This window comes from Morone saxatilis, unplaced genomic scaffold, assembly GCF_004916995.1.
Source record: "Morone saxatilis isolate NCDOM2014 unplaced genomic scaffold, NCSU_SB_2.0 Contig14, whole genome shotgun sequence".
Classification (NCBI taxonomy): domain Eukaryota; kingdom Metazoa; phylum Chordata; class Actinopteri; family Moronidae; genus Morone; species Morone saxatilis.
Genome location: NW_023339696.1, coordinates 12,188,585 through 12,201,227, shown reverse-complemented (window position 1 = coordinate 12,201,227; position 12,643 = coordinate 12,188,585). Strand labels below are relative to the sequence as shown.

Sequence of the window (12,643 nt, the reverse complement as noted above, 5' to 3'; positions counted from 1 at the left end):
TGTTCCCCTTAGGATGAATTGTAACAACCTTATATTTTCATTTGGCCAAAATAATTCAATACTTTAAATACTTACAGCCTCACAGAGCCACTAGCCGGGCTGTAGAATCTGTCTTGTTTTTCGTTAATATGAAAATATATATAGCCAAGCAAAGGTAGATAGATTCAAAAACTAAAAAAATATAGTACCAAGATTTATTCACACTGATTGCTGTCTCTCTGTCAACACTTGAGATTCCAAGGAAAAAAATTATTTGTCAAAGTTTTTGTCAAGTTTGTGTCAACCAGTTTTTAATAAAGTACTTCTGGACTTCAGGATTGTGGACAATAGCCTCTGATGTCAATTTATAAAAAGTATAATATTTTAACTCAAAATATTTCTATGTTAAAACATTGACTTTAACCAAAAATTGAATTTAATGTGAATTAAAGTGAGTGTGGGAAAAGAGTATTGACCTAATGTATATAGGAGTATTGACCTATGTGTATTATGATAACTTGAGTAGCCAATGTGCACTTTAAAACCAGTGACACGAGGCTCCCAACAACACGTCCACTGTTTTCGCTGTGACCCATCCCAAGTGTCCTTGTGACCCTGTGTGATAATCCAAACATTATTTTATGGCCATGGCGGCTCTAGTTTCAGTCTAAAACACTGAGTCACCGCTGGCCAGTGGGACAGCAGAGCCTGACTGAGACAAGCTGGACAAGCTGCAGACCTGCTGTCTTTGGAGGCAGGACTGATAAAGTGGACTGTTCGAGTTCACAGTTTAGCAGACCCTTCACCCTCAGAGATACTGCTTCACCACTCACTCACCCCCACTGACTGGGATGATATAACCAGGGGACTGATAAAAAGAGAAGGGAGGAGTGGATGACAGAGAGGAAAAGGATGAAATGAAAATAGAATGAACAGTGAACAAAGCTGCAGTTGATTATGACCCCATTTTGACTATGAAGACTGGTTTCCAATACTGTGAAGAGCCTCCACTGGTCAAATTTCTCATAGAACAATATGTAAGCCTAAATAAAAATAAGATAAGACAAAGATAAATTAATTTGTTCTTTGCAGCAGCACAATGACATCCAGATATGTAGTGAAAGTAACAGAAAAATACAACAAATCTATGTAAACGGCGATCCAAGACTAATATGTAATCCATATAATGGAAGCTGTATTAATAAAGAGCTGTATTATTAGTATAATATAGAACATACAAGTCAATGTAACACTAGCATGGTATAATATATTATAATAATTGATGATAAAAAGCGAGAGACCAGCTGCTTTGTTTTTTGTTTCATATTCCCCGAAGGCCTCCTCTCTCTTTCTTATCTGCTTTCTGGCCAGCTCCTGCCTGTCGACTGGAGCTTATTGTGCTGTCTAGTGTGTGTTTTTAGGAGTAAGGCCGGCCTAGCTAAAGGCCATGATCTCATACTAACAGAGAAAGGTCCCTTTGACTGATACTGATCTGGTCATAGCTGCCATAGCTCAAGACCATAACCCTTTACCTCTTCAGGCTGCTGTCATTAGCTCCACCTATATACTGTATATAATACCCTGCTGTGTGTGTGTCTGATGCTATCAGTGCATCTGGACGTGCCTATATGTGCTCAAGTGTAAAGCGTGTGTTGGTTAGTGCATTTACATACAAATGCACAAAATTTTCTTTAATAATACAGTACTTATCTCTGCAGCTGAATGTGTTTTTGGAAGGATTTTATGTGTTTATGTGTATCCATAATTGCAGTACCCTACTCCTGTTGTCCGATGACTGGACATTTTTCCTCATTTTTCCTTTTTCAAATCACAGGCACCCTGCACTCCAAACACATACACATAGACACACACCATTTCTGCATTTGTCTGTCATCCGCATATCCATTTGTCTTGACCCTCCATTAGTCAGTTATTCCGTTGATTTACACTATCTCTTACTGTATCAAACGACAACACGATCTCATAATCATAATATACCTGGGCTGACTCGGAGGCTTTCATGCACACACACAGATGCACATTAGTGTAGAGTAATATACCCATCATATCTGCTGGTGCTGAAGGCTGCTGTCATGGGCAGAAGGTCATTTTATGATGTGCGTTTGGGTCTGTGTGAGAGAGTGATGGCAGACGAGGAGGGAGGCGGGTTCTTTCCGCTCTCTGTTTTGTGTAAACTCCGATAGCAGCAGAGTGCCAGTGACAGACTAAAGCCAGGGGGATTTTTTTGATCATTGGACGGCTCATTGCAGAGTGTTGGAAGAGCTGGAAAGGTGTTGAGATGTTAGTGGGTGCAGATTGCTCTGAGAGTGTGAGAATACCATCCTTCAAGGGGTAGTCTTCTTAGCTGTTATTCATGTTTAACACCTGCTATTGTGATTCTCTTCTCCTCTTTATTTTTTATCTCTTTTGTTCTCTTATGCCACCATTCAGGAAAATAACATTAAATAATAATATATTTTTTTTATGACTTATTAGTATGTGTGTGTGGTTCAAATTGGTATAGCCACACACCCAACACTGAAAAGAGCTTATATGTCTGGATTAGTGTGTCAGGCTTGATTTGGTACTACACACACACGTCTATTTACGGCTCATGAATGAGGCCTGTAATAGTTTTTCCTTTTCATTCATAATCAGCCCACGTGATCGAGATCTGCGCAACAAGCCCGCTCCCACAATTAACACACTGTAACTGCACGCTTTTACTAATGCATGTGCACATACATCATTAAGCTGTATTATTAGCCCATGTCCGTATGTGTGCTTGTACATTTGTGTGCGTAAATATGCACATGCATGCGTGTATGTGTGGGAAAATGGGCTGGCGGTGAGGTGAAGCATGAAAGTGATAGTAAACAGAGGCATTATCAGTGATAAAGCTCCACTCCTATTACGTGGCTATTTGACTGTTTTACTATGAGAAAAGCAGAGATAAGGCCACAGAGAATGTGAAGGCAAATTGGAAGAAATAGTTGTTTCTTGGAGGCACAAAGAGATCGCAGGGTGCAAGGTGGTGGTGTTGTTAAATAGGAAAGGAAAGAGCGAGTGAGGGAGAGGAAGTCAGGCAGCGAGAGGGGTGTGGGAATGGAGGTGTTTAGGGACTCCCTGTGGACTGACTCCGACATGGGAACACACAGTCGCCCCTAATGAAGCATGGCCACCCCTCGCTGACTTCACAGGCCTGGGACAGAGAAAGGGGAGAGAGGGTTATTAGAGAGAAGAGGAGATGCAGATCTGGGACAGGTCCATTTTGTTGATGCACCACAGACAGATTGTACGGATGAAATAAAGATGACGACCCAGAAGGTTGAGTAGGGACTATTCAATCATCACTGTTCTCAGCAGACTAAAACAACTAATGAACTTTAAGTCTATCACACTGCCACTAACCTTTTTCCATCCTGTCTTGCATTATAAGACACACCCTTCACACTCTTTGTGTAGTTCTTAATTGATTTAAATATTTATTACTACTTCCCTATCTCCTCACTTATTTGTGACTATAGTATTTCTGTCTCAGTACACTTCATAGTCAGTATGTATGTTGGTGTACATAGTAAATAGCACTTTTTATTTTTCATTTTTTTCATGCTTTAGTTTGTTTACAGTAGACAGTCATAATGTATAAAGTCTTCTAGTTTTTTTAAAGTTACCAATTTATACTATGCTATCTGCTCTTGCGCTTCAATTTCCCTTTGGCAGACTAGTTTACCAAAAACGTTTATGCCTTCACAAAACTGCCAGAAGGAAAATAACTTCCAAAAATGAAAATGATTCTCGACACCTTGGTTTGGAAAACATTTGTGAACACAACAAAAGGATGTAAGTTTTTACAACCACAGACACGTGGCAGGCAGTTTTTAGTGACTGAGGGTTCTGAACTCGTGTTTAAATGTGAAAATCTTCCTCTGTTTGAAATGCATACAAAGACTGCTGACAAACACTGTCTTTCTCTGTCACTCTTACACATGTACACAGTACAAACCATTGCGTGTCACCATGCACAGTTGCTTAAGATACCCGAACTAAGTCTGTCATTATACTGTCATACTTGGACCATTACATCACCAGTTACTCTCAGTTGATGTGGAGGCAGCCGAGTGGCATTTCCCTCTAGAATAGTACCATTACACAAGGTCATCATCATAACCCAATCACTGGAACTGCCTCTCCACTTCAATCAGCCTATCTGTGGCCTGTGATGTGAAGTGGTTAGATCAGCCACCACTCTTGGTCATCTTTTCCTGTCTGGAAAACAACACAGCATGCAGGCTGTTGCTCTCATTGATGAAAAGAGAGAGACCACAATATGAAGGAGAGTAAGAGGCAGAGAAAGAGGGAGATTTGTCAGCCTTGCCTGTGTTTGTGCAAGTATGCCTCCTGTCTAAGCCATGATTTCCTGTTTGGTTTGCTTACTACAGCCAGCTCTACGTTCCTCCATTCAGTTTCCTCATCCCTCAATCTTCTTACCTCAGATCATGAGAGGGAGCAGGTGACTGTGGCCCTTATTTAGGCCTGTGTGGCTGAGGCAACTATTTTGCTAATTGATTACTCCTTAAGCTTATTTCTTAAGCAAAAGTGCTAACCATTCTCTCATTGCAGCTTAACAGATATGAGGATTTGCTGCTTTTCTTTCTTAATGCAATAATAAACACGATATCTTTGAGTTTTGGACATTTTGTTGAACAAAACGTAATTCGAAGACATCCCCTTTGGCTCTTGGAAACTATGATGGGTGTTTCTTTTGTGTGTATCAGTTAATTAAAAAAAGCTGATTAAGCAATAAAGAAATAATTATTAGTAGCAGTTCTTGTCATCATGGGTTTAATGCTATTTTCTTCTTTGATAATAATATTTTTATCCTTTATTGTGTAAGTTCCAAGCATTGAGGAATACAAACCAGTGAATGTCACTAAATCTGCATTTGTTTAACTTAACATGTTCAACAGGCGTTTTTCCAGACTGTTTCCCTAACCTGCAGACAAAGATCAGTGGACAAACTCACAACACAGCTCTCAATGCTAACCACTTTTGCTTTATAATTAAGCATACTGCTCCATCTAGTGGTGCCTATGAAAAACTTAAACCCATAGACCCTGTGACATATTTAAATTATTATATTATAATACGTGTACCACATGTTGTAATGAGTATAATTTAATGTCTCTTTCTTATGTCTTTCTCTTTCTTGTCTCTTTGCTTTCCAGGATGCTGATCCCTCTGTTTGATGATGACACTGGTCTGCTCACACTGGCTGGCTTGGTAAGATATAGATAGATGCCCCTATTATGCGTTCTGTCAAGTGAGGTTTTGTGTAGTTTTATCGCAAATCAGGAATTCAGCAGCCTTGACAGCAGTGTAGGTCTTTACTGCAATGTATCGTGTCTGATACTGATGTTCTCTCCTGTACAGGGAGACACTGTAGTTGATTGCTTTGAAGTGTCATCCTCCGAGCCTTTCCTCTCGCAAGGTAAAGCTTGGTCATCTGTTATCTGTCTGGTCAGATTATTACAGCCCCCCTCACGTCTAGTATCTGATCTCTCTTTTTTCTCTCTACGTTTCTCTGTAGTGAGCCACTGTCTGACCGACATCTCAACACGAGGAGTCGCCATGATACCCAAGCTGGCGCTGGATGTCATGTCCTGTGAAGTGATGCGCGTGCTTCAGCTGACAGACAGCTGTATTGTGCCAATCAGCTATCAAGTCCCTCGCAAGGTGTGCACAGCAATACTGATATGCCAAACCATACAGACTCTAACTGTATGCACATATGCGCATTATTTGCATTGGTGTTTTCATGCATGCATGTTTGCGTGTGCTGCTTTGTGTCCCAGCATTCAGGGCAGGAGTTTCATGACGATCTTTACCCGGATACAGTGGGCGCAACTCCAGCCATGTCTGCTGAGGAATGGTGGCAGGGAGGGAACAAGCAGGTAAAGCATCTCCATTTTCAACAAGTTTATCTGGCCCTCACACTGTACAGACACCTCTAACGATTAGTTCTGTTTGTCCTCAGGTGGAGAAAGTCAGCCTCCACCCAGACAAACAGCCCAAACAGAAGGCTCCACCAGCAAAACAAATGCCTGCAAAGAAGGAGCTGGCTAGCGGGGGGAGCAAGGAGGTGAGAGACACATATACTGACCATCAATTAGGAATAATGGTACTAGTGGATTCTCACAGGAAATTCCTTCACAAATTGGGGGTGGTAAAAACTTTTTAACTGCCACCCTATTGCTCTACAGGATCCAGCACGTGGCTGCTCCACCTCCAGTAGTCCTCTGACCACTCCCAGCAGCAGCGCTGCCCCATCCCGCTCTCCCTCCTCTACCTCCGGCCTCTCCTCAGGCTTCCTCCCCAGCCCCAGTCCGAGCCAGAGCACCAAGGCCATCCATAGCCTGCTGGGTATGAACACAGAACACACACACACACACACACACACCTAAAATCTCTCATCCTTCATCATTGTGGTGTCTGTCATTTTATAATAATGTTTCTTTAGTGACAAAGCTGTTAATTCATAATTATTTTTGATCCAGGACCAACCTCCAAGTTCCGTCACATCGCAGGCACAGTGATGCACCGGGACACACACATCACTAACCTGCGTGGCCTCAACCTGACTACACCAGGCGAGTGTGACGGCTTCTGTGTCAACCGCCAACGTGTGGCAGTGCCACTCGCCATCTCTGGAGGCCAAATTGGCATCTTTGAGGTACGGGGCTGGAAATTACTATTTATGTCATGTTGATTTAGGAAAACTGTGGTTGGTCTCCATGTTGTTTCCCTTGTACTTTAATGACTGGAAAATGAGACTACTGTGTGTATTCCTCCTCCTCAGCGCTCTCAGCCTGGCAGGCTGCCAGACACAGCCCTGTCCACCATCCAGAACTCTGTAAATGTGGTCGACCTCTCTTGGGACCCCTTTGATACACACCGGCTTGCTGTGGGTTAGTGAATACATGTACTGTATAGATGTGAGCATTTGCAGCTGTATGGTGTACTGACTGCTCCCTGTGTGTTTTGATAAGTGTGGGAGTATGATTGTGACATGCGTATCTCCATCTTACTTTCTACCATCCGTGGTATAGCTGGTGATGATGCAAAGATCCGGGTGTGGCACGTACCAGAGGGAGGGCTGAAAGAGACCCTGACTGAGCCTGAGCTCATCTTGCAAGGTATGTCAGGATCCACTCATTGAATTCACCTAGAGTTTTAGTTTATTTAAACAGATTGTTGATTGACAAGCCTGACTTATTTAAGTATCTGGCCATATTGTACATATTCTCTCTCTTTATATTTATATTTATATATATATATATATATATATCAGCTGCTTTTATTTTTATCTTCTGTTATGCACCAACTTACCAAGGCAAATTCCTTGTATGTGCAAACCTACTTGGCAATAAACCTGATTCTGATTCTGACATACAACAGTTAAATCTTGCAGGACTTCACTGAAAACATCTACAGTATAAAAACTTAAGCGTATAGTGTGTCTATGTGAATTGTTTCATGTTGATGAGGTGATTGACAGCTGCTGTGACCCCTCTTAGGCCACACAGAAAAGATTTACTCCATCAAGTTCCACCCTCTGGCAAGCGGACTGCTGGTGTCTTCATCCTACGATCTCACAGTCAGACTGTGGAACATGGAGAGCGGCGAGCAGGTCAAACTCCTCAAGGGACACCAGGACCAGGTGGGTGACCAAGATTTGGTTTGCTTGCACATACTGGAATACATCAACTCTGCATTTAAGTCTTTGAGTTTTTTTCTTCTTCTTGTTCTTCCTTGTTTCCTTTTGTGGCGTATATATTCAGGTCTTTGCCATGGCGTGGAGCCCAGATGGGAAGCTCCTGGCCACAGTGTGCAAAGATGGGAAAGTTCGCATCTATGACCCCCGCAAGTCCACTGCACCAGTGCAGGTATGTGCGACACATTAAAGAATATGGCAGGATACAATAAAAAAATAGGTGGAAAGGCAACCAAAAACAAAATATTTTTGATACATGATTTAGAATAGAGGCATCCTCATACATGAAACAATGCACGACATTGTTAAATCACTGAAAAAACACAGGTTCTTTTTGGTTCACTCACTAATGAAATCTCTATGCACACACACTTGCTATTTTCTGTTTTTTTCAGGAGGGCCCAGGTCCTGAGGGCCACAGGGGAGCTCGTGCAGTGTGGGTGTGTGATGGCAAGTACCTGTTGGTGTCAGGATTTGACAGGTACTGAACATAATTTTTTACTTAAAGTGTCATAAAATACTTAAATTATGTATGGATGTGCATTTTAAGACATCATAATAACAGGGCATCAGTGGGCCAGTAAAAAGGAAAGCTCCCCACTGACTCTTTCCTGTCGTCCTTCTGCAGTCGCAGTGAGCGAGGACTCTACCTGTACTCTGCTGACTCACTGTCATCTGGAGCCACAGCCAGCACCCTTGTAGACATCTCCCCCTCTACCCTCATCCCTTTCTATGACCCTGACACCAGCGTCGTCATCCTCACTGGAAAAGTAAGCAAATAGAAAAAAACAAACAAAATATAGTTGCATATGAGTTACATTTGAACCAAAGTTGACGAGAAAATAAGAATTTGATGTAATCTGTGTGTTTCATTTGTTTTCCAGGGTGATACCAGAGTGCACATTTATGAGGTGCTCCCCGATGCACCGCACTTTATGGAGTGCAGCAGTTTTAACTCTCCTGAGCCACATAAGGTACTAAGCTGAACTCATATTTTAATGGATCAGTGAGTCAGCATACATCTGCACACAGCCAAAGTGCTAGAGCGGTGAAAATATCCTCCTTAAAACCTGTGCCATCTTTGTGATGCTGTGTGTTTTTATCAGCTAAACTCTTCCTGTTGTTTCCAGGGCTTGGCCTTTCTGCCCAAGACAGAGTGCAACGTGCGCGATGTGGAGATAGCCGTGGCACTAATGCTCACCAAGACAACCATAGAGCCAGTGGCCTTCAAAGTGCCACGGGTCAAGGTGAGCCAAATACACCACCTAGTGGACCTACAGAAATACTGTAGGCCTTTCTTTTTGCTGGTAAATTCTAATAAATGGCTATGGTTTAACTATAGAAGGTCTAACTCTATGTATGTGACTCTGGGTCTCCAGAAAGAGTTTTTCCAGGACGACTTGTACACAGACACAGCAGTCTGTTGGGAACCGGCACTGACTGCCTCTGCCTGGCTGTCTGGCTCCAATGGGCAACACAAAAAGATCAGCCTGAAGCCTAAAGATATGACACCAGGTGCGGACACAGACCAGAGAGTCTGAATATGCATGCATACCATGTGACTTTTATCTAACAACTCTCAATCTACATGAAGATGCTTAACCCTACAATCTACATGTCGGTATTAGATCGTGGTTTGATGCTGTGTGTGTGTTTTTATTTTTATTTCAGTGAGTGAGGCCCCCAAAGAGGCTCCGGTTAGGAAATACCTGCCCTCATCTGTTTACCTAGAGGAGAAGACTGATGAACAAAAGAAAGACGAGGTGAGGATGAGCTGAAACACTGCACACTTGTGTTTCTAGGTGGTGTCATCCAGCACATCTGATCTGCACCGTTGTGGATTTCATTATGGTCTCTGGTTGCTGAATAAAAGTAGCTGTGTTTTTCTGATGTTTTTAACATTGAATATATGTATGTTTGGCCCAGCTGCTCAGTGCCATGGTGGCTAAGTTGGGGAACATGGACGACCCGCTGCCACAGGAGTCCTTCGAAGGGGTCGATGAGGACGAGTGGGTGAGTGAATGTGATGGAAACAGCTGTAAAGATGAGTTTCGACTCTAAAAATGTGCAAACATTTGCAGGAAGAACTGCTAACCCACTTAAAGCTTATAGATAATAGCTAATTATCCCCAAGCTCTAGTATCTGAGTGAAATATTTAATAAAGAGCTTAACATCAAAAGTATTAAGTTACTGCCAATGTATTACATGTCTATACTCCATCTTTGGTAACTGTGGCTCTTGTGTCGTCCAGGATGACTAAAAGGGATGGGATTTTTTCTTCGGTTCAATCGTGGTGCCAACAGCAGAGAGGAGGGAGCAGATCAAATGTCAAATTGCCATGTGTGCATGCAATGGTGCCACCCACAGGACCTCTGAGCTTAATCAGCTAGCAGCTCAGCCTACTGCACACGCAAGGAATACTGTACAATGTGAAAGTGTCAATGATTTGGGAAAGAAAATATCAATATCTACAATATCAGTGTGTATCTCAATATCTGTTAAGGTTTGAAAAATCGAATTTCATGTTGTCTAGTTGGTGTTCATCATGTCAGACTGCATGAAATTGGATATGAAAATCATTTTTAGCTGTGATTCTTAAATATTTCAGGAATCATTCCGGGATAAATCTGACATAGTAACTGCTTTATGTTAATGTAGACTGCAATTAGTTGTGTCACATTATTGATGATATTTCAAAAGCAAATCCCACCATGCAAGATGAATGATTATACATGTATATACAATCATATATGGGGACACCTCAGACATATTTCTGATAAACCACAGGTGTAAGTCAGTGAAAGGGGAATTAAACAGCAGGCAATCATAGCAATAATACTTCTGCTTTATACGACATTACCAGTTAGACCGATGACAAATAACTTTTTAAAAATTGATTTTGGCACAGTTTTTCTCTTTGTCTGTGGTATGTAGCCATGGTTTAACATTCTGAGGTGTCCCAATATACAAAAAAAAAGAATAATGGCCTCTTCCTAATGGCCCCAGTCTGTTATGATCTCAAGATACCAGGTTGTGTACCATTGCATACAAAGTTGTTACCTGTGTGCACATTTGCCTCCACAGTGGACCACTGCTTGCTTTTTCTACTGGCCAGTCATATGAGCACGCTCAGTCACAATGTGTCTTTAAAAAAATTTAATGTTGCAAAAAATATTGTTAATGAACATCATGCATCTGTAAAAAAAAAAAATAATAATAATAACAACAACTCTGTCTTCCTGTTTGGTCAGGTAAAACACACACATTAATACTGTAACATTCTTACTATGAAGTAAGACCTTCCTTCAACAGCAAAAACCACACTGAGGATACAACAGGGTCACCAGTGTTCATGGTTAGCCATGAACTGGAATTTATAATGACAACAAAATTAAGTTCACTTTTCTTTGGTAGCCAATGATAGAATAAGATGCCATTTTAACATGATGTGTTACTGTATTTGTAGTTAGATTTGATTGAATGTTGCCATCCAGCTGTCATATAATAGTCTTATAAGTAGGGGTTAAAGGTCAATGAAACTATGATGTTATGCATTGAAAGCCAAACCAGAGGGGCCTTTGTATACTCTGAGATAAATGTTTCCTTTCTTTTCTTTTCTTGTTTGCTGGGCAGTTGAGTTTTTAATCATGATTTTTGTTGGTTTTCAGACTGTTTGGGGATATTCCTCACTTAAATGAGCTAATTTTCTTATCTAATGTTTACTAGAAGTAAATAATCATGGTGTTAATTAGACAGTAACAGTACAGTATTAATAACTATAACAATGCAGCCATAACAGCCATCATGTAATCTACCAATCAGGGCTACAGCAATATCAATATCAATAACCCACGGAGTTTGTTTACAACTTCTGATGGACTGAAATGAACCATCATTTCAGCCATGCGTGGTCCTGCGCATCTTGTTGTACACATAAACTGCAGGTGTTGTCAGTCATCAGTGTTGTGATGATGTATAATTTATGTGCTTGTGATTCTCGAATGCCATACTTTGTGATGTTTGGATTGGATTAACTTCATTCCATTGTGTTAACAAAGGCACTTCCTTTTTATACAGTGAGTAAAGCATTGTTGTTATTTTTCTGTCTTACTTGAGTAATGGTTTGTGGATTTTTTTTTTTTTTCAATACGGTCTTGCAATAAACACCCTTTGAACCCAGTACTACTTGTTCTTTTGTGATTAAGTCTCAGTGAATAAATGTTTAGGAATGGCTCATAGATTGAAGTGATTTCTGAACTCGAACTCATCTTTGGTGAGATTATGTGGGCCCATATAGGGCACAGGAAATAAGTGCATTAAATAGTGTAAATATACACAACAACAAAAAATAAATACACTTATATTTTGCTAAAAAAGAATAAATTCACAAATTTACTACATTGTTTTATTATAGTTTTAGGTGCCTTTTTAACATTAGCTAGGGCCAATAGATGGAAATAAATGAATGAGCATTATCTTTAACAAAAAAACTAATAGAATGAAGTGTCTTTCGAGCATTAGACAGAGCCTATATGAGCACACAGTCATGAAACAAGCAAAAGAAAACTCAACAGCCCCTCTTCTCTGAATACGAACCTCTGCCATCAGAAGGAAGACTCCGTGTGCCAAAGTGCAAATCAAACAGACCGAAGTTATCATTCGTCCCGATTGCTGAACTCCAATACTAAATCATCAAACAAACCAGCACCGTAGCACTTCTTATAGTTTCTTACAGTCTTTTTTTAAACTGCCACATTGTCAGTGTTAAAATGTATAGTGTCTTTCATGTTTTAAGATGTTTTTATGTTGATTTTGTAATTGTTTTTTGATGTGTGTCTGTTGTTGAGGTATGCTTGTTTCTGTGAAGCAACAAACTGTAGCACTGTGCC

The 12,643-nt window shown here is 40.9% G+C and overlaps 1 protein-coding gene across 2 annotated transcripts in view; it reads left to right on the top strand.

Moving 5' to 3' along the window:
• Positions 1 to 12,643, top strand: part of LOC118323534 (mitochondrial import inner membrane translocase subunit tim16-like) — a 106,165-nt gene that overhangs the window by 89,406 nt on the left and 4,116 nt on the right. Inside the window, exons 10-28 of one of the 2 annotated variants that reach the window (XM_035655522.1) lie at positions 5,208 to 5,262; positions 5,413 to 5,470; positions 5,570 to 5,715; positions 5,835 to 5,933; positions 6,017 to 6,121; positions 6,243 to 6,402; positions 6,537 to 6,712; positions 6,839 to 6,947; positions 7,089 to 7,175; positions 7,557 to 7,699; positions 7,821 to 7,925; positions 8,149 to 8,234; positions 8,382 to 8,523; positions 8,638 to 8,727; positions 8,884 to 9,000; positions 9,133 to 9,268; positions 9,425 to 9,516; positions 9,680 to 9,766; positions 10,006 to 11,930. In XM_035655522.1, coding sequence (XP_035511415.1) covers positions 5,208 to 5,262; positions 5,413 to 5,470; positions 5,570 to 5,715; positions 5,835 to 5,933; positions 6,017 to 6,121; positions 6,243 to 6,402; positions 6,537 to 6,712; positions 6,839 to 6,947; positions 7,089 to 7,175; positions 7,557 to 7,699; positions 7,821 to 7,925; positions 8,149 to 8,234; positions 8,382 to 8,523; positions 8,638 to 8,727; positions 8,884 to 9,000; positions 9,133 to 9,268; positions 9,425 to 9,516; positions 9,680 to 9,766; positions 10,006 to 10,014 — 2,002 coding nt within the window. In that variant the 3' untranslated portion in view covers positions 10,015 to 11,930. Of the gene's footprint in view, positions 1 to 5,207; positions 5,263 to 5,412; positions 5,471 to 5,569; positions 5,716 to 5,834; positions 5,934 to 6,016; positions 6,122 to 6,242; positions 6,403 to 6,536; positions 6,713 to 6,838; positions 6,948 to 7,088; positions 7,176 to 7,556; positions 7,700 to 7,820; positions 7,926 to 8,148; positions 8,235 to 8,381; positions 8,524 to 8,637; positions 8,728 to 8,883; positions 9,001 to 9,132; positions 9,269 to 9,424; positions 9,517 to 9,679; positions 9,767 to 10,005; positions 11,931 to 12,643 lie in introns of those variants that run through there. The other variant, XM_035655525.1, reaches the window with a different exon arrangement.